The sequence below is a fragment of the Opisthorchis viverrini genome (assembly GCF_000715545.1).
Source record: "Opisthorchis viverrini unplaced genomic scaffold opera_v5_249, whole genome shotgun sequence".
Classification (NCBI taxonomy): domain Eukaryota; kingdom Metazoa; phylum Platyhelminthes; class Trematoda; order Opisthorchiida; family Opisthorchiidae; genus Opisthorchis; species Opisthorchis viverrini.
The window spans coordinates 472,301-494,808 of NW_008751907.1; the positions used below are offsets into that span (position 1 = coordinate 472,301).

Sequence of the window (22,508 nt, forward strand, 5' to 3'; positions counted from 1 at the left end):
CGGGATGGTGTCCACATTCCATTCAAGACAAATGGGTTCTCTTAGTGGTCGCGGTGAAGGAAACCAGCTGATCTCTTCTTCAAGCCGCTCAGTTCATCCCTCAAGATGATGGTTTTGCAAGTGAATCGTCGTTCTCTCTTTTTTCAGACTGTTTCATTGAAACTCGCCTTCTTTTGACCAGGCAGGACTCCGTTTGACCGCACAGGGCTCTCGGTTGCAAAACATTTGCGAGTAGAATAAAAAATTTTAGGCCGAAAAGTTGAATTTTGTTGCGCATACGCTCAAACAAATAACCATTGTAATCTACGTTTACATTTTTCAGCTCACCGAATTTTATTTTCTACTGGAACCACTACATTCTTCGCGAAAAAGCCTGGTGTAATACTTCCCTAGCATCGCAGATACCCTAGGATGCCTAGATGGAGCTCAAAAGATTGGCCTCGATTAGTCCGACATAATAACTTTCGAAAATTCAATTCAATTGTGCGAATACTGTGCTCCACATCATACGCCACCGGCAGTTGTGCACCTGCAAGTCCGGCCTTCATGTCCAGCACCTCAACTGACAGGGGGCCAAACCATTACACCTTGGTACATGTACAGCAATGTGGATGTAGGCTGTCCATAGATGAGGCGCTACAACTCTGACTTGTTATCCGTGTCCTTAGCTATCACACCAATAGAATCCATTAAACACGTGAAGGACAGTGCGCGGCATTCGAGGATTTCCGCAGTTCGCGCGTGCACCTGACTGCCCGCCTCGGACTTAATTTGGTCTGTAATTGGTTGGCGTTGCAGGCAGGCACCTTTGGCAGTCTCACAAACTCGGAAAAGGGTACGAAATAGTGAAGTATTCAAGCGGGGTTTCATGGGCTTACAGTGTTTACTGTGTGCTGCTACTTTTTAACCACATGTGCTGGCATACAAAACCGAATAAAGTCCCAAAGCGTTCTATGTTACGGCGAAGTGTCTAGGTTTTGCTTGCGTGATGTGTCACGATATTTATGAAGCACCGTGGACTACAAGTCTAAGGAATTATTGTCAGATAGTATTGTCAGAATTATTGTCAGATAACCATCCGATTTGTTTGGACAATATCGTATTCCCGATCCTTTCAGTTTTTCCACATGGTTTTGAGCATTTTTCTGACAGCGGAACGGGTACACCACCGATTTCTGCATACTTGTGGAAGTTTCGTCCTTACTCCGAGGTCAGCATAATGAGCATTATGCAAATCTACCAATCAGACACATGCCTGCATGAATGCCGGTAGCGGCGTCCTTCACTGGCAGCAAGCGTGACATGTTTGGTGTGCCAGCAAATCATTGCTACGGTTTATGTATAGCGTTAGACAATCATCACCGTGATTCATCTTCGTGCGGGTGCCATATCTAGAGGCACATCCTGCTTCGCTTATCGCTGACCCTCGTAACGTATGCTTTAGAAGATGCTGGGGTGAAGCACAAGATTCCAACTCAAATAATTTGTGTCGTTTTCATCTCGTGAACGAGTGGAATCGCAGAGCGCCAGGCATCCTGCTACGACATACTCAATTAAGGAGGAAACAACAACGAACCACTGAGTACTATATGGTACGATAGTTTGAACAGATGGGAAACTACTGAGTGTTTTGAAGTATTTGGGAGCCGTTTGACATTGAAATTGATCCTCCGAGCCTCACCATCTCTTGCTTATTCAGAAAGCCAGTTTTTTCACCTATTTGACCTTTTGAACTCGTTAGCATGGATTATTTTTTGGTCTTCCAATGCCTATGAAATCATGCCCACCAATCATATTGGTGGTAACCGTATCCCGAAGACTGAGGCTTGCCAGCATATTCACAAAGAGTCAAGTTTACAGTGCTGCTACAAGCTCCGTGTTGTTATGTAGTTTGGAAACCCTGCTGCTGCAATTTGAGGACGTTAAGACCCTTCAGTATTTGACCAGCGGTGCTTTGGCAGTGCTCGTTGGAACATGGAACTAGTAATGCTGAATTATGTCAACTCGCCAGGAATCAGCAAGCGACAAAGTCAACAGAGGACGAAATCCTTTACCAGCTGCACCGGTCATCTCCGTCTCCCTGGATGAGGACCCCGGAACAATCGCGCGTTCAATGGTACGCACGTATCCTCCATAGCTTCCCCCTCGATCTTCCTAATAAGAAGACTACTATCAATCTTGGTCCATATCTCAGCGACATCGGCTACTGCCTTCTGTGCGTAGCTATCTACGAGCTTAAAACAGCTCAGTGGTCAAGATGCTAATCTAAAGACCGGGCGTTCCACGTTTCGAACCTAACCTCGGCACATCGACTGCTCCTGTCCAGGTTTGAGCAGTCTGGTGGTACCTCACCCTTCGTGCCTGTTCCAGAGGGCATGGTTTGTAGGTGTCGAGAGGGCCTTGCAGCTGAACGACTATTATCGCACTATTTTCGGTCCACCTTCATTTTTCAAAACCTATGGCAAACGAGAATGCGTCCGTTGTGACCACCGTACAAGATGTTCATGTTTTTAGAAGGTGGTGGTTAGTCTTCGAACGCCCATTGGACGTACCCCACACTATTAGTGGAATTGAAGTCAGCGAGTTTAAGAAAATCAAAAATGAGATAAATAAAACTCGAGAACTTGCGTACTAGTTTCATTAGCTGTTGGAACAAGTTTTAAAATGTCATTTAACAACATGTACAGAGAGCTTGAGCGTCAGCACTTAAGCTGCATAGATTTCAGCGAGGCATTTCGCACACCAGTCCATTGGTAGCTAAGCACTGAGGGTCATAGAAGCGGACGCTGGCAATCCTATTAACGCCGCTTTCCTAAGGCATCTGATAAATTTCCGCATCAACAACCTTCATCAAAGTTATACTCATAGCAGGCTTTATGAATGTCTGCAGGGTCTTCTCGAAAGACGCCGTGAAGTTAAGGAGGCTTTGAAGACAAATGTATCCGGTTGAGTCTCTCAGGGATTAGATCTGGGCACGTTACCAGCCTACTGCAACATCCCGGTTCTGGATTTCTTCCATATGCAGGTGGCTTGAGGTTGTGTAGGCGCGTTGTAGATAGACTGCATGCCGTGTTCCTCCACTGGGCACTCCCACCAACGATGAAAAATATAACACTCTAACAACTGGTCTGCCTCGTTACTCGAGCTCCTAGCATCTTGGAGTAAGTTCTTCTTTGGTCCATGAAAAAGCATGACTTTGGGGATCCAAATTACTACCGACCACACAACAACATTGGATTAAGAAAACTAGCTTTGACAGCCAGCCGGATGATTTCGGTCGTCCGTCACTCCGACTATCTGACCCGAAAATTATTCCGCCTCTCCTGCGGAAGAATACGAACAATCAGAGGCTTTTTTCATCATACAGCAGGAGACATCATCTTTGGACAGGTCCAACCCTGTGGTACAGAAATCTATCTGAGAGAAAGAGATCATTCCAGATAGCAGATGAACCCATATTTAAAAAGGGGACCTGCAGTGAATGTGGTGGGGTGTTAGTTTGACTCCCGTTGCAACAAAGTCTCTGGTATTACCAACTCTTCAGTGTCTCACGGTGGCACGCGAATCCTTGACCCGTGTGTATCGAGAAAAATTTCGACCGGTTATGGGATGCATTGACTACATCTCCACAATTCATCAGGTATTGGACCAATTCCATATGTATCGAAGATCCAAAATCTTGGCGTCCCCTTATTTCAACTATATGTTTGATTCTGTCGATCGGTCAGTACTGTTAATCACATTCACTCAGCACGATATCTTTTGGGATTTTGTGAACATAATCCTGTCCCTATATCCACATGAATCTGGGATCCTGAGAGCATATCATGAACTCTCCAAAACCTTCCATACAAAAGGCCGGGTCAGGCAATGGTGTCCACTCTACCTATTATTGTTCAACTTTGTCACTGATGAGATAATGAGGCGAACACTAGACAGCTTCCAAAACTGTGGTGTTCAAGTCGTTACTGGTGAGAGCCTTGTAGGTCTGGAATACGCAAATACCATCGTCGTTAGCTCTGAAGACGAAGATGAAGCAGAAGCCCTGTTGAAGTGACTGGCTTTTATATCCTCTTAGATAATGTATCAGTGAGACTCGTTAGTTCACCGAAATGGAGAATACAAACAACTTCGAGGAAACTACACTGCAAACAATTGGCCCGTTCCGTGATATGAAATTCGACCGAACCAGAATATAAAAGTAGACAACAGTCCAATGGGATTTCAGCGAGAGGCTGAAATGTAGCAACAAGGTTTCAGTAAACGACAAATCGTTAGCAAAGTTAATGTGTTCGTTTAGAGGTAGTCCTCCTAACACTGACCACCATCATACCATCTTTTGACATGCCTCATTTGCTTTAAAAGTGCAAACTTATGCTTCAGGTCGTGCATTTTTTAACATTTACGTTGCGATTTAAAGGGATTCACTGGAGGCTGTAGATAATTTTACATACCTCGGTAGTTGTATTGGTTGTGGCCAAAATATGTCTGGTGAAATTGGTGCAGAATCTCAAAAGGCAGAACCACGTTTGTTGAGTTGTCACTTGGGACGTCAAGAAGGTAGATCACTTGGTCTCAAAGATTGCCCCTACCAGGATACGGTAAGGTTACTCTGCATGCCCCCTAAGGACAGATGATATTAGACATCTTGCGCCTTTTACCACCGATATCTATGGAGCTTTGTTGATGTCGGATGCAGTCAACGAATTCCTAATGAGATCATTAGAAGATTGTGCAGCAAATATTTCAATAGCAGAACATATCCAACACCATCAACTGCGGTGGTTCGGCCATATACCAAGCATGTCTGTATATCGTCTACCAAAAAGTGTATTGTTTTCTGTACCGCCTTCAGAATTGCGCAAAGCGCGAGAGAGACAACGTATGACTTGGCCGAAGGGGATGGTGGAGAGTATGAAGATTTTGGATGTTGCTGGTGTGGTGTGCCTTCCAGTGCGGGGCCCTCACGACCCCGGTTGTGCTCGGCTGGAGACAGTGCAAAAAAGTTTGGCTGATTGATGTCAGTGGTATTCATGCTGTCAGTTTCTTACCAGACTGTCTGATTGAGTGTTTGCAGATGTAGGCAATTCAGAATGCCTGCGATAGGCCAGCACCATGTTCCTTCCCTCACCCACTCTCTTATTTTTTCTGAGATCCAAGGCTTTAAATATAATTGGATATACTTTGTGGACATACGGCAGTCAAGCACCAGCGTCGATCTTGGTATTGCTTTCTCTAATGATTATACTAATAATACTAAGCGAAGTTTTCAGGGTCGTTTTATCTCCCCGGGGGGTTGCCCAGGTTACACTTCTCCCTCTCACCCGAAGGAGGCATATAAGTTGCCCTAATAATTAGGGTGCTGCAGTAGACTTTTGCGAAGAGTTTAGATTTTTTGCAGTGTTTGTTGGGACCTCACAAAGGCGTCGACATTGAGTGCAATTTCAATGATGTGCCGTCTGAGTCCGTTGATTACACTGCCAACAAACGTGGTTAATGATTGGACCAGCTCTTTGGGTAATGTTTTGTGCCCAAACACGAGACTTCATACACATATTTCAAGATCTTTGAAAATTTATGGCCCAAAAACCAGAATGTGCATTTTTTCGGATAGTCATTTCCCGTGTCCATTCACGATGTATCCCATTGGGGCCGACATCAGAAATCCATCGGTGTGATGACCAGACGATTGTTTGTCATTGATACTGTGCTTATTCGGAGAGATTAGTTCATATCCTGTAGTCCTGTTTGGTCACGCGTGAGGGTTGCTGTGTCAGTCATTATTGGTTTGCTGGGGGACTCTACAAATGGTTTCCGACATCTGGTTCGCATTTTCCTTGGGGAGTTGTAAACAGCAACTTGGACCTTTTGTGAAGGCGGACGTGATAGCCATCTGTGAGCAATAAACAGCAGTAATAGAAAAATATAGCTTCGAACGGGCACGGAGTAATTATATGGAGTGAGGAAAAGCAGAAATGCAGTGCCCACTGGTTTTATCCACTCACAGTCTCAGGCCTACTTTTCTTTGATTTTGGTGATGGTTTGGTTCACGAGTCGTCCAACATTTCACGTCGATATATCTTCTCAGTATTTGCTCAATACAAAAAGGATGTCCTTAGACCGGAGCTTTCTAGGGTCGTCATCAGTAATTTATGCTCTCTGTGTACGTACAACGCTTTTACGAGGCACATGGCGTTGATTTTCGTACCCATGTCTTTCACACGGATGCCTTATATCGGATGAGCTGTGATAGCTGTGTGAGTCTTGGCTGAGGATAATTGAAAAGATCTGCCGCAGTGGGAGGTTGGATTCGCCGTTGACGTATGATAATACTCGATGGTTGGTGACATTGCCATTTCGCAGCATGCCACGATTAACGACGAGCTAGTGTATCTTAGCTTACCGGTTCATCCGTCCTTTCATTATCTCCCACAAACTCTCTCCGCGTTTCTTTTATTCTGCTACTCTATATCCCTATCAGCCTGCATGACTGTGCAACTCCGAAACCACGCTGAAAGACAGTGCTTAAGAAGATGACCTTGATATCTATCTCAGTTTATTGCTTCAAGTTTTTCGTCCAGGATGCTTATCTTTTATTCAGACTACTACAAGGAAGAGAAACGCATTGAAGTACTGCTCAATTCGGGTAGTTTTGTTTGTGCATACTTCCTTCTTGGTATACGAGGTGCACAAGTTCTGGTGTGCTAGGTGGTGATGTATGATCCGTTTTCATTTTTAAGGAGATACTCGCTGAAATTGCAAGTATTCCACAAAGACATATATGTCAGGATCTTTCCTGTTAGTTCTATTGTTTAGTAACCATCCAATCAGGTTGGCTGGAAAGGACTCGGTTATGACAAACCCAAATACATATATTTAGCGTCAAATCTGTTAAGGAAAGAAAAATACAATTGGCCATCGGGGCGGCATAAGAATGAGTTGACAATGAGTACTCACTCAAACCAAGCGGGCCGCCACCGACAGTGTCGAAGGAAACCAAAAGCAAGGAGACTTTTGAGTTTCTACATAGGTAAGGCAAAGAAGAATACACAATTGTGCCCTTAGGCACAACACAAAGACACATTGTCAAATTTGAGTGGGTACCAAGGTGCATAAGAAATGCCATGAGCATGATGAGTTTCCTGTTAGAGGGGAGGTCTGTTGCATGACCTTCCAAATGGAGGTAACGATGGAATACCTGGTTGTGATTTGTGATTTATAACCACAAGGTTTTTCTCTCCGGATTTTCTCCTAGAGGTCTGCCGCAGGTGAACAGACAGACTTCCATACGCTTTCGAGCTTAGCTCCAGTACCCCAAGCACCCCTCTTTTAAGCATCTGAGTTCTCGAGTGCGTAATTCCAGTAGTTAAAAAGGCTATACAGAATGATAAGGCCACAACTCATGCAAGGGGAACCAAAAAAGTCGCTGTCCATGTGGGTAAAATGAGCACTCGGGTGCAAAGTTACGTTCAGTTTAGGGCAATACTTCGATCAAAACCAACCCTTAAACACTGTAGGCAATCAATCCGTCAGATGAATATCCTGAATAGCCTGTCCTCAGAAGCGCGTTAGAAATACCGGACGGACAAGTATGTGGTAAAGAGTAGGTGACCAAACGTGCTTTAGTGTTCTTTGGTTCCGAATGATGTCTCAATGGCGTATGAACCGATGGTAATGGCTCACAAGGCCAAGGAAACGTCAAAATTGATGCTCAGTGGTGGGTACCTGGAACTCACGGACGGTGGCATTTCTACTGTCTCTGGGTTTGATACCAGAATAGTCGATCACAACCAATGAACTTTGGAGAGACAAGCATGATTTTGCCTTGAAGTGCAATACTTATGAATGGCACCAAGTTTGAATGGACATCAAGATTCAAACACAACGCGAAACTGCTGACTGCCACGTTGATCTTAGTCGGCCGCTACGCAGTGACTCGCTAAACCGTTAGATCGTTCGAGCGGTTAATTACAGCCCTTAGATGCAATGGCTTGACATACCTTGCGCACTTCTAAGGCCTACCGTGCTCTGTCGGACTGAGGTATTTGTTTATATCAAACTTCAAATGCTTCTCGGTGGAATGTCATTTCATGTTTGTGGTGAAGAGCCGGTATGATATGTTAGACACCTTATGATGCGGTGGTTCTTGTGCGCAATGTTACTTTCCAAAATAATTTGGGATGATCCTCAGTTTCTTTGTTAATGACACTAGTACGTAAACGCCCGTTGCTTGTGTATAACCATTTCGAGCTTCATCAAATGTTAAGCATAGTAAGATCACCAAACTAACCGGTGTACAGCCAACGTTGTCCCATTATGTGCGTATTTGGTCTGTCACCCAAAAACATATATTTTATATATCGTATTTTTTTTCATTTTCAGATTGCTCTTGGAGCCGCCTTCTGCAACATTAAACTGTCACATTCCTGATTGTTAGCTCCAGTTCTCTGTTGATTTTATGGTAGAGACGAATGCAGTTAACATTAAACGTCAAAATATTTCAACAAAACTGATTGAAATTTCGGAATATGTTGAGAGGGTCACCTACTATATTCGGGAACCTGATGTAGGTGCTAAATTAACGTAATCGCTGCCACTTCAGGTTCGTTGGTTTTACAAGGACGCTTCAGATAAGCGATGGACCCCATTCAACGGTTACGACTCTTTAAACTTGGAAGCGGCGTTCAGGGCTCAGTGTGTCGAACAACAGTACGGTGTCGTGGATGAGTCAGCCTTGCCTAATACAAAACACTATCCTAATCTACTATCTGATACCACCCCGACCAAAAAAGCTCGAAGTGCTGTCATAACTCCGTCTCCAAATGTTTCGGTGATAGGCGGTCTCTATGATGTAGATGTGACAACTCGGATTTGCAATCCTGTTTATTGGGCAAGTAAGTTACTTTCAGTGGTAGCAGATTTCCATAGGTTATTGGCCTTCACTGCATGGTATTGTTCATTGGTACTCCGCTTGAAGGGTGAAAATCGTTCAACCGGAAACTTCGGTCTTGATGTATAATATCTGATCTCTTTCGCTTGTGTTCTATCCCTTAATAGGTCTTCTATATTCATCTTATATATGCATGTCCTGTCCTGTTAACCCTTGGTTGACAAGACTTTTTGAGGTTAATGGCCATCTGCAATTTATGGCCGAGTGATGTTAAGTTCACCTAATGATACAAGTAACCCAGGTCAAACTAAGCTTTGTGTTTCACAAGTTGTTACAATTTCAGGCTTATTACAACCCGCTGATTTTTCTGCTTAAGCAGAATACTAGTTGTTCATCCTCCAATGTGCCAATTCGTATGAGGAAGCCGGAAAACATTGAACGATTGTCCCATTCTTGCTAGTAATCAGCACAGCGCATCTCAAAAATCTGTGGAGCCATTTGAATGCTCGATTTTCCTCCTATTGATTGAACACTGCGTCATTCTGTTGCCAATGGCAACCTTTCAAAGAGTTAGAATGTAGCACCACCATCACGCAGCAAATGCTTCACGATTTGGTGATGATGACTTCTCAGCTTTCCAGCATAAATTGCTCGATGGGACACCGTTACTACCCATAGAATTAGGGATGTCAAAAGAATGGCGGCTGTAAGCGCACGTGCTAACTTCATCCATTTTCACAGATGCTTTTTTATGAATTTTCAAAGACGGTTTTAGCACTAAAAGCAACATAAGTACAGTTTTTGGAGATTCTGAAATGAGAATGCCACATTGTGGATCGAGTACCAAAGCTCTTGCACGCCTTTAAGAAACAGAAATGGCCGGGAATGTTCCAACATTCTACACAATAACGCTATTGTGTACATGCTTCCAAACTGATTACTTGAAGAATAGCCTTCTTTGTTTTTTCCCCGGGCATACTTTCTTTGCTTCCATCAGTTTCGAATCATTATTTATTGTGTTCCGACAACGATTGATTCTTCACCACTAGTATACCTTTATCAGTTCTCATGAAATCAGGAATCTGGGCAACTGATTGTGCAGTAGAATGAGAAAGTTGCTCCCAAGAACTACATAGTTAGATTCAGAGTCTCCGTGCTTCGTAATAAGAGTGCACTTTTTCCAAGCCATCGCTGATTTATTTCAAACAGCCACACTGACGAGTATATAAGAGCCTCGATGATGATCTGGGTTTGACTCTTTATGGATGGGCTGCCGACCCCATACAACCTGTACACGAATAATTTCGGCAAATGTGTTGAAATGTACTTTGCAATGCATCATCTCCAGCAAGTTGATCGACTAGTGGGAAAGACAGATTCGTTAGAACCAAGCTGAGCTTCTTCCATAATCTAGAATCCACTGACCATTTCTTTACTTTAAGACAGGCTACCGAACAACGCTCCCCTCAAAACGTCCAACGGTTGTCGTTCTTGTGTCTCAGAAGTTACAGAATGTATCTCCGAATAAAACCCTTCACCTTCTCACTCCACTGCGGATCACCATATTGTTTCAATGGCTTATGGTTTGGCCTTCTTTGGCCTAGCAACTGGGAAGTATCATTCGCCCTTACAGACCCTCAATCACCAACCCGTTCCCACAAGTCCATCACCCAAGTCCTTCTGATTTATCTGGATGTCAATCACCTAACCGTCGCTCTTCATCTAAACTTCTTCGCTATAAAAAATAGCTCAAAAATTGAGAGAACGCCGGTGGGCGGCGAAGTTCCCGAAAATGGAGCTGTTTTTTAAAGCAGGAAACCGTCCTACCCTGTTCCAAGTAACCTAGTCAACTGGTCCAGGGAGAGTGACCTCAGTTCGTTTGCAAAGACGCCGAACAGATCGAACTTGTTCAACGGCAGTTGAGCTGACCTCCATCAACCTAGCCTCCGAAGGAGCATGCAAACCCGAACGGAAGATCAACATCAGTCCCACCCACTCGTCAACGTGAAATTTCATCACCTCAGCGCAACCGCAGGCGATTTCCATCCTACGTCTCTTAGAAAATGCGGTGAATTCCTTATGACCAACCTGAAAATTTTACTCCGATGTATCTGAGATGAAGACAGAATACCGAAGGAATGGGACACCTCAATGATGCTCCTTAAATTCAAAGAGAGCGCAAGCGCACCGTGAGAAAACCACTGGGACATCAGTATAGCGGTCATAGCTTCCAAGGCCTTCTCTGGTGTTATTATGCACAAGTTGATTTACGGCCAAGATGGTCAGAAGGATTAAGCTGGATTCGCATCGCTCATTTTGCGACAAGTGCAAGAACCACCTCACTCCTTCCGCTGCTAACAATGGCCAGTTTCTGTGGCCTAACATCTGTTTTTCACTTCATGGTTGCCAAAACCATGACAGTGCCTAGCGGCGAAGGAAATTCCCTTTTGAAACTCTTATAAAGCCTGTATACGCCTCCCCCGTGTATTCATCGGTGTCTGCGATGAACTCCTGAATCTGGGCATCTAGGGTGTCAGACACGGATGCCCTCTCTCGCTCTACTTCAGCTTCGCAGTTGATGTATCGCTTTAGTCTTCATCAGTCTCTAACTTCGATCGGGATGCAAATACTTCTGGGGTGTTTGCTCGTAGACAGTCAGTACGCTGTGAGTATTGAATTAGGCCCTTGAAAATTACAAATATCCTAAACAACTCTGCTGTCTGGTTCGACATTAACTTCATACCTGGAAAGAGATCAAACCCAAACCTACCGGTTGCAGGTGAACCGATGGATTCGGTTAATAGGTTGGTTTTCTGGTCAGCCGCATAAGTTACGGCGGACTGGTGAAGGGTGAAATCACTTACCGGATCTGAAAGGCCGTGGCATAGTTTGCCAGCCTCTGACATTTATGGCGCTGACGTTTAGATGCCAAGGTTGGAGTGTACACTGTCGCAATCCGATCTGGCCTGTTTTGTGGGCCAGAGATACAACCGCTGCGGGCGAAAAATCCTCTAACAATGCGTTTGACCATAAGTGCTTTGGAAGCATTATGCGGGTCTGGAGGATACATCAAATCCTCAATACTGGGGTATGTCAGACGGTTTTCAGAAAACGTCACTCTGTCCTTAGATAAGCTCGGCACACTTCATGGGTTACGCCTGATTCGGTTTGCACGGCAGGTGCGATCTGAAAGGATTGAACAACTAAGTACCTTTGTTGCTTGTGATTCACGTTTTTTGCGTGATTGTATTCCAGTGTGTCTGTAGCTTATTCAGATTGAGTTTTATCGCTTCTAGTTTTTGTTTACTCCCAAGCCCTTCCATCAGTTGCTTTTCTGTCAGTCCATTCAGTTTTACTTTTTCAACTTTTAAGTTCGCTCGGTCTAAGTCAGATGTCTGGTGCTTACGTTGCCGTGATCGATCGCGTTTAGTTTCATTATCTACTCCACCGGCCATTCTCATTCATTTTGTCGTGTTTTTTCGCTTCTAGACGGCAGACCTTCCATGCGTGTCCTCAGAGGGGTATGGTTTCGTGATTCCGGCGCTGGTGTCTTTGATCCCTTGGACGACGAAATGTTGGTTGAACAATTGGAATCCGAGTACTCTAATTGCTTCTTAAAATGCAAATCAGCCAAGAACTCGGTCGATCCCATCGAGTCCATGTCCGAACAGGCAAGAGCTGAAGGTGAAGTCCAACCGAATCAAACCACAGGATTTGTGATGTTGCATACGGTAGCCAGCGCCCCGACGGTTTTTAGCCAATTCGCTGTCGGTACAGAGAGTATCAGCATTGGTGGTGAAAGTCGACCAAGCTCACCAGTCAGCTCACCAATCACCGACTTAGTGGCCCCTTCCACCTCGGCGGAATCTAAACGGAAACTACGTAAGTTCCTGTTCATCACTACTGTCGAGATCATTCGACCAATCCAGATATTTTTCCTGTCAATTAACGTTATTTTCTAAACGTTTGATTTTTCAATGTATCGATGATAATGTGCTACCAATGTGAATGTTTCGGCCCGGGCGACAGGAAACTGTCTTTAAAATATTCTTGAGGCTAATTCAACCCCAGCAGATCTCTCGACTTAGTTTTGCTATCCTCGCCAGTGGGTGGTTTGCCTTGAGTGCATAATGACACGTTTTGTTTAACCTGTATAGTCGCCATTCACAGGCGACTGTGGCATAATTTCGATACCCTGCTCAGGTGAACGGTCTGCTAAGCCCAGTTAACAACCGAACAACATTGTTCATCTCCTTTCAATGCCCTTCCTCATAGGGAATTGTATACCGGTGGGCAAACTTCAGTCATGTACCTAAGACACTTTGCAGCTAGTCTTCTGTGGTTGCCAAAATCACTTTAGCTTGCTTGTCGCACTCCCCCCCAGGAAGCCAGAACCTATTGTACGCAAACTGCAATGATTGCACAGATTGACTCGAGCTACTGTTGTTTGAAATGCTAATATCTGATGGGGCTGAGAAACAAACGAAACAGAGAAGTCGTTGTTGATGTCTTAAGCCGTCAAAAAATGCACCATCGGAATTCACATGCATGTGAGACGCAAGTCCTTACGGTGTTTGAACGCACGCTCAGTCGTTTACTACTACACCACGGGCCTTTTGGGAGCCTGTAGCGCCTTGCAACTTGTGCAATTCGTGTTTCTTCCCTTTACGCCCTGCGCTCTGCACCTTCCCGTCCCGCCCATTAACAATGCTTTTTCATTCAGCGCTACCTAAGCTAGATACGGTTTGAAAGTGGGCACAGTTACTTGCATTATCAAGCGTAGAACGACATCACTCCGACCTGCATACAAATGTTTAAACTGCTTTTAAAATGAACGTGTGAGGATCCAGTGCACCAGCTATATATCATTCCTGTATAGCGAGTCTGACAGCCATCTGAAAGACGATCTAGCGGTGTAGGACGCTTAAAAGACAGGATCACAGGTATTTGATTCAAGCATTCCAGCTGCATCGACGTGGTTCACCAGAACAGCCCAGTTAGGATATCTTGGTATCCGGGTTCATATCCAGGGGTCAGTGCATATCGTTCTAATACTCTGAAACGCAAATGAATGAATTTTGCTTTTCACTGAATCTGTTAAGTGGTTGGCTATCATCTGACCTCAAAGATGACGTAAACTGAAATCATGTAACCAAAACAATCGATCGAAACATACTTTGCTGTACTCAAGCTGTTTGACGGGAAGAAGAAGGTTCAGCTGTAGCACCCTTACGGTGTCTAACTGCCACGCCACCCGAATGAAGCACGAGGGCTGGGATACTGCCATGCTGCCCAAGCCTAGACCGGGAAGTCGAGAGGCGGAGGTCGGTTTCGAACCACGGACCTTCCGGTCAGTAAACTCGCGCTCTAACCACTTGGGCCATCTCGCCCCTATCTGGCATGACAAGGCCACAACCCACTTTCATGTGCACATGGACGATTAACAGTCCATGTGCATTTTTGGTGGATAATGCGGCGGTTTAACCGAGCCGTGCGATGATGCCCTAAGTATGTCAAGTGTATTGTCCGAATAATCGTATTGCCCGAACAGGTGGAGTATGATTACCTTCATGGATAGACACACCAGTATCGATGACCGATGCTGTAGCACAACACAAACAGGTACAAAGGACCTACTGGGAGATGTATGGCGCCTGTTTTGAGATTCAGTTACGGCAGTTGAACTGCATACCCTTGGTTGAGTGCAGTAGACGCAGTGAACTCCGACAGCTGACCCAGCCTGTAAGTTGCTTATTTATGGTTGACAATGACTTTAGGAAATACCTTGGATATATATCCTTTTAACTGCCTAGTACAGAGATTTTCCATATTATCTTGTCCCTTCCGCTCACTACAGCATCCTGATGGAACGCATATCTTGACGTGAACCTCAAGCGTGTGCCTCAGCAGTAGTACGGATATCAAAATGCTGTTATTTCAATGAATCCATGTGCTGTTCCGCTGTTGGCAAAGTTATGGTTGCCTGCGTCTGTTAGTATCAATTACCAGGTTGATTATTATTTTTTTTATTTCTTTCCATTTTGAAATATAGCTCTTCATACCGTTCGATTTCCCGACTGCCATGTGGATTTCCACAGTTCTGAAGAAGTCTATCTTTATCAGGACTCAACCACTTTATATATTCGACAAAAACTTGGCATGCAAAAAGGTGAGCGTTTCGCTTGGACATTTGGACAGCTGAGAAAATGCTAGTCTCGAACGGTCACATCTGACCATTTGTTAGGTTACTTTCGAGAGACATTTTTCTTTTCGAGGGGTCAGCGAGAGTTTTGGTTTCAACTGAGTCCTTTCAGAGTATAAACCCAGTGCGACTTTAAACGCCTCCTCTTTCAGAACCACCGAAGTTGTTTCAAACTTTGAATTGTTGCGTAACTGTCCAAAAACGGAAATAGATTTTATTACGCTTATAAAAGATTTTCCTCCAGGCCATGAGAAGCTTATGAATGAACTTGACGAACAAACGGGACCAACGACGGAATCCGGTGTCAGCGTAGTCATGGAGCAGGTCACCGTTTATCAGTGTCTTCTAACTCTGAGGAGACGCATTTTTTTAACTGAACAATTTTTTCTGGGGGCACAAAAGTTTTTACCATATGGTTTCACAATATGCCCTCTGTTTTGCACCACACTGGACAGCAGTTTACAACTTTTCGCCACCTCAATCGACTCGTTCCACACCAATAAGACAGAACCTAAGCTTTTTGGCGAAAGACGAACCGCTCAGTGGAGAGTAGATATCACTTAGATCGCCTTAATAGCTTTTCACAAATAGAACGCTTAATGTATATTCGTAATGTGTATTCGTAATGCACTACTCATAAGGTTTCTGAAAACGCTTAATGAACTACATCCAGTCATAAACATTCTCATTCGCCAAAGTGACTTGGTTTGAATGGTCGGAGACGGTTTATTTAGCCTTTTCCTGTAGGTGAAAAGAGGTCAAGACCACCGGTCAGACTATCAACCATTCGTGTCATGGTCAGTTCTGGTTCTCCTCAGGGTGTTACTCTGTAGACGCAAATTGTTTCATCCCTGATTACTGGACGATTCATATTCCCGAACGATGGAATTGGGTAGCTATTTTCTAGTGTTTTGGTGGATGGATGCCTTCCTTCTTCATGCTACTGCCTAGTTTGAAATTTCCACTAAAAACAAGTTTCACTACAAGCACTTTTTACTCATATTTGAGCTGAACACTGATACTCGCTTTGCTGCGTTCCTAACCTTGTTCAACCTTCTCTCTTTACCCTTTACAGTAGGAACGCGTCTGTATCGCGGCTATAACCAGGTGGCGTGTGCTGACGACAAACCACCAGATGTGACCCACTTGTGCTTTGTTATACATGGAATCGGGCAGAAAATGGGTGCGAACAACATTCACAAGTGTTGTAACGAGTAAGTCCAGAAAAAAACAGTGTCACACTAACTTCACATCGATTCGCATGCAGGCCGTTGCGCTTGAGTTCGTTGGATGTATGCACCCAAATGCTAGGTCGAACAACCTCCCTTTATTTCCAACTATTTTCTTGGCGCTGTTTGTATGCAAAAAATGAAATGAAAATAAGCCATCTAGCGGTAACACTCTTTCGGTGCCTCTTTGCCATTCTACCCGAAGGAAGCATGAGGTGCTCAAGCCTAGATAGGGGAATTCGGGATGCAAAGGCCGGGTTCAAACCAATGACCCTCCGGTCAGTAAATTCGCTCTAACCACCGAGCCATCTCGCTCCTGGTTGTGTACAGCGTGGCACGAATGGTAGTTCTTTAAGACCTGCGATAACTTGTACCAGCAGTACGCCTTGCACCACTGACGGATAAATGTTGCTACCAGCGCTTGAACACACTTAGTGGAGCAAGCCTCCCGTTGGAGCGCTTTCCAAAAAGTGGACACCCCGCGTGCATTTTGCGTCAGGTTTTTACGGGTTTTTATTCCAACAGAACCCACGCCTCAACCCTCTCCGGGGTTTTGACTCTGGCCATCCCGGGTTTTTCTCCATTTCAAATCTCAGGAAGAAGTTTACGCAGCTTCCGACAAATCCATCAACCTTGTACTTCATCATTCAGTGAAATTCCTGTTTAATTTAGATTCTGATGCACCGGAAAGAGAGCATGGCTGTGGAAATTTATTAATTTCATATCTCTCTGCTTCGTCCTCCCTCAGCGCGTACATAAGATAGATATGGTATCCCTTGGACATCCAGCTGTCATGAGCGTGAACAACGTTCTTCTCTATATGGAACCTGAAACTGCCCGAGTATTCATGGATCCACGGTTGATTCACTTAAGAATTTCATTGGAATGTTCAAGTACCTCGTTCAGATAAGCTGCACTAGGCGTGCTCGCACGAGTAAATGTAAATGTAAATCCTCCATCAAAGAGACTGTTATCGCGTTTTCGTCTCAAAACCCAAGATGGAGTTCAACTTATCCACTATTTTTGTACTGTGCTGATCATTTTGTGGATAAAGATGTCAGTAGAGGGATAATACGGTGGGCCCCTATCCATGAAACTCCTGTTATCTAGAAAAAGGCATCATCACCTCGAGGTTGAGTGACCTTACTTTACTGTGTATGCGTATGTGGCTGATGGTAAATGTAGGCTCATTCGGCTAATGAGTTCCTAATTTTCCAAATTATGATGCTAGCAGATCCCCAGAGTAGTGGCAGTGAAGCATCGGTGCCAACACTGATGTAGTTGTCTTCGATGATGATGAGATCCCCAGTAGATCGTAATGGAGTATTATCTTCGAAAATTCAGCCAACATCCTTTTGAACACCAGGACAGTTTTGCGATTGCAGGACCATATTTCACTAAGGTTGGTGAAACTGATCAGCTAGCTGCGGCCATTCTGAAAAAAATGTTATAAATGTTGAAGAGTCAAAACAACCAAAATTGCTGAAATTTTGTGATATCTTTCAGATAGTTTTGGTACTTAGCTCAATAGTTTAATAATAGTAACCTTGGCGGGATAAGGAAGAAGTGAAAAAGCCTTGTCCGAGCAGGGAACACTATGTCTTATCCTATCAGGTCTTCGCAGTCGAAAGTGATGGTACTATTACAAAAAATGAAGTCGGCATCGGGTAGTAGTCACATATTGGCTTCTTAGCATTAAACCTAACCTAACGACCCATCTATCCAACTTCCGATGTCCAGCTGACGATTATGAGGACAGAATGCACGCTTACCGTAACGTGATTTAGAACTACTGAATGTATCACGTAATGGACTCCCTTTGATATACTCTAAGGGAAGTAGATTAAAAGCACGCATTAACTGGCTTTACAAGGTCAAGGCACGTCTTTTGGGAAGCGGCTAAGCAACATACGGGGCCGAAAGTCACTTCAAATCTCATTGGGTCATTTAACCCAACCTCTTGTACAAACCAGCGAGTAGGTGGCATATGTGCGTCTTTCAATAAATATAATATGCTCCGTTTATCATAGCATTTAGGTAAATAGTGATCACATTAATTCTTTCGTTCTGATTTTCACTGGTGGATTGAAATCTATACTTCTTTACTAGATTACGTGAAAACTGCGCTAGATTGCAGTCAAAATACTTCACCCAACCGGAATACACCAATCAGCGTGTAGAGTTTCTGCCGATCGAGTGGCGTTCGTCTCTGCAACTGGATGGAGACACAGTGGAATCTATAACCCCAGTTCATGTTCGTGGTCTTCGGACCATCTTGAACAGCTCTGCTATGGACATCATGTACTACACCAGCCCACTTTACCGCGCTGAGATTAGTTCAAGTCTTCTGGCTGAACTCAATCGCATGTACACTTTGTTTTGTTCGCGAAACCCTGAATTTGAGTCTCGTGGCGGCATGGTTTCTGTGATTGCGCACTCCTTGGGCTGCGTCCTCGTCTACGATTTGATTACTGGATGGAGCCAACCGTTCTATCACTACCCTCCCCAGTCTTCTAACACCAAATGCATGATGCCAAACTCGAATGGCGGTCCCGTACTGACAAAAAATGGCGGATCACCAAGTGATGGTACTACAATTAGTCAATGCGATAGTCATACCACTGCTTGTGACGGAAACCACGTAAGTCATTTCCCACATTCCTGCCTGCGATTTTTGCCTCCACCAACACATGCGTTTTCCTGTCGACTGTATCTCTAAAATTTGCGCGTGCATACACCGCTTAAGTGACAGCAGGTTGCCCAAGTATTGGGGCTTCTTTTGATGTGTAGCTTCCTGTTGACCGATTCGGTTACCTTTGATGAGGCTTCCGAACTCTCACCTTTGGACTGGCCCAAAGTGAGTAGAACTATGTTCCTCCTGTTGAAGTCTCTCACATACCTTGCTAATGGCAACTTTTTACTAGGCTTTACTAGGCGAATCACTTAAGTAAGTCGAAGTCTGATTTACCATGAACAAACCGTACATTTGGTTACGGGACGCCAGTTGATGTGTTCTGAACCTCAGTAGCAGTTTACATTTACTTTCCCTGAAAAATTCACGCCCGAACAGGTGTGGACAAAGGTGCCTTGCAAGTCATTTTTCATCTATGATGGATAACAGCCCGTTCCTTAAGAGATTAAAAGGTCCACTTCCCCGGGTCGTATTTCCGCTGAGTAACCTCATGCCTCGAAGAGTAATCCCTATAACAGTTAACCATTCAATGGGCTTTTTTCAGCTTTTGTTTTCGAATCCCTCACGATCGTCGAATGAGCCCGTAGGTTGAACTAAAGTTTTTCCCAGACAATGGGAACACCTCTTCGTCTGATCCTGTGCGAAACAAGCAAATAGATCACTACTGTATATTTGCGACAGTGCCCACACTCACCTGTTTTCGTTTGACCTATGCTCTTCTAGCTCACCTTGTTTTTTTGCCGAAAAATTAAAACTGAATTTGGCTGTAATCGATCTCACAAAGTGTGTACCGAATTTGTCGTGTGTTCAGGCACATATTTGTTCGGAAATTGTGGACAAAGGTGTTGGTTGGGTGCATGATGAAGGATCGTGTAGGTAAATAAGTAATCGGTACTAGACAGAGTGTGAATTGCTAAATATGACTTCGCACTCATATGGATGTGAATATCAGCTGTAGTGACTACGCGCCCAGGTGGTTTATATAGCTTATGGGAGGGTTTGAATGAATATGCTATAAATACTCGCCCTATTGTTGGAAACTACTCACATCTACCACATTACATTTAAAACTCATCTAAATAATTATGCCTCACGGTTTTGCATGCGCTTCACACCTTCAAATTGAAGACTGCTGGCCTCGAACCCTAACCATCATGCTTGTGGATGAGCTGACTGAGGTAGTAAACAAATTGTTCCACCTGGGCTACAACATCGGTCCCGATGGTTCCATCCAGGTTTGGGAGGCCGGAACAACTTTTGTGAACCTGCATCACCTGTGGCGTGCGTGTGACATCAGCTAATCCGTCAAAGGTTATGTTTAAAATGCTGTGTTGTGCTCTATACTAGCATATGGGCACCAAAGGAATTTCACTGTTTAACCATCGATTTCTTTGGAGCATTGCCAGAGGCCGGTGGGAACACCGGATCAGCAATAATGGAGTACATGGGATGGTTTTCGAAAGTAATAACTCGCCCACGATAGATGAACTGATCACACTCCATGAGTTGTGCTTGCTCGGCCACGTGCTCTTTATGGCAGTCAACCAAGTTCCTCGAACAGCCTGTTTCGCACAACGACGCGAAAGGTAGGAGCCAGCCAGGGGAGTTCGAGCAATGACTTGGCAGTAGAGTATGGAGGCCGTTACCGGCAAACTTAGTTGCGCTGGTCATTACTCTCTCCCTTGATGGGGACTTCGAGACAAGACACATCAATGATGATGATGGAGAGTAAAGAAACAAGAAAAACATTCATTCTCCCATCTAACGCTTCTAGTATGATAATTCCTCTCTTAGTTCTATTATAGAACGTAGTACAACTATTTTAAGAGAATTTTCCTGGTGCTTCGTGAGACGACGACCATCGGGTGAAAAAAACGTTATCTACTATGATCATTGTGGAAATGTGATTGGTCCTGTGGATGAATTTCCAAAGTGACCTATTTCATCGCACCATCAATTTGGAATGGTTTTCATGCGATAGTGTCTCGACATTCACTTTATATGATTCTGTCGTTTAATATAAGTATGCGTGATCAAGAAGTCTTTTATTATTGCTGAGAAGGCAATAATAATGTGCTAATCTACGTGTCCTTTAATGAAGAAACACCAGGAAGTTCTTCAATTTTGAAGACAGTTATCACGTAGTGCATGGATGTCTATGAAGCAAGGACACTTAAGAGAGCTAAGCCTGAGTTTGCTGTTGGCAGCAATAAGGAAAATATGGTTTTGGCCAAATTCTAAATCCGTTTTCTTCCCTACATTTTAAAAAGGAAGATGAAGGAAGAAGTGTTATGTTGCTTCTGAAGGTTAGCATTAGAAGTGACAACGCTGGGTGACAATATGTTCGTTTAGGTAACCATTCAGTCACGGAACAGTCTCCCGATGTGTAAAAGGCTATACCTACCTGGGCATGAGCTCTCTGACGTTTCTTTCTCAATGTTCTTCTCCCGTTACTGTCTTTTATTGTACGAAACACTTGCAGTCATGCCCATACACACTCGCATTTTATTCTTATGATATGTTTCTATATACTTTAGTATTAGTAAATAGTAATGACTCAACCTAGGTTTCTCACTTGATTTCATTGTTTAGTCAACAATCGTGATCTAAAGCACCTCATCACGCTCACCTCACTCTCTGTTGTTTTGTCCTACAGCATGTTTCCCACGCCGCTGAACCATTGCCTTTCGCTCAGCCTGACATGAACACCGATGATATCAGTTTGTCATCGCAGAACTTGCAACAGGTAGCCCGAGTTAGTCTTCAGCTGGAGGCGGCGCGTACAGTGTGAGTCAGTATGACTTTGCTACAGAATCATTCCGCCCAGTTGTTAGTGTTGGTATCTTCTAGTTTCGCGTACTTATTATTGGACTTTATATCGTTTTTATCAGCATACAGTCAGTTTTGAGAACGTTTTAACCCCTACAGCAGGGTACCTAGAGTACACGTGTGTTCAACATTTCAGAGGCCTGTGGGAAGCACAAAAATCCAACTTGTTCACTTAATCTGTATAACAACAACCAACAACAATTGAACATTGCATCTATTATCGTGATTTCAGTTGGGCTCGTTTAGTGTTCGGTTGCAAAGGAAATGATTACGAAAAACGACAGCGTTTGAAATACCTTATATTACAAATAGTATCTTTTTGATTTCTTTAGAAGGGATTGGGTTGAAAGATAGGACTAGTGTTTTGCACGATTCGCTTTTGGTGAGGATCTGTTTAGGGTGAACGTTCTCTGCAAAGCCAAGTAGTACATTATTTCCACATTCCAGTCCAGATCACATCATCATCATCATCGACAGCGTGACAGCGTACGATGCTTCGCTGTCATACAACCATGATTTATTCGGAAGCCTTACTGTGAAGAAGAAAATAAAGGTGAATGGGGAAACTTAGCGGTAGCTTACTACAATCACTCTGAAGTACCTACACCTTCAGGCAATCTGGATAGAAACTGACAACAAGAACGCCACTGATATCGGTTGGCAGCC

At 44.0% G+C, this 22,508-nt stretch overlaps 2 protein-coding genes across 2 annotated transcripts in view; one reads left to right on the top strand and one right to left on the bottom strand.

Annotated features, from left to right (window-relative positions):
* Positions 1-8,458: 8,458 nt before the first annotated feature.
* T265_09016 (hypothetical protein) overlaps positions 8,459-22,508 on the top strand; it is a gene marked incomplete at both ends in the record, with an annotated part of 39,173 nt that continues 25,123 nt past the window's right edge. The window contains 6 exons of the mRNA XM_009174977.1: positions 8,459-8,566; positions 8,603-8,894; positions 12,380-12,772; positions 16,168-16,306; positions 18,431-18,962; positions 21,670-21,800. Of these exons, the coding sequence (XP_009173241.1) occupies positions 8,459-8,566; positions 8,603-8,894; positions 12,380-12,772; positions 16,168-16,306; positions 18,431-18,962; positions 21,670-21,800 (1,595 nt within the window). The remainder of the gene's footprint in view (positions 8,567-8,602; positions 8,895-12,379; positions 12,773-16,167; positions 16,307-18,430; positions 18,963-21,669; positions 21,801-22,508) is intronic.
* On the bottom strand, positions 14,067-18,308 carry T265_14729 (hypothetical protein; the record flags this gene model as incomplete). Its single annotated transcript, XM_009174987.1, has 3 exons — positions 14,067-14,309; positions 16,587-16,679; positions 18,234-18,308. Coding segments are annotated over 3 exons (411 nt in total), but the record flags the coding sequence as incomplete, so codon positions are not given.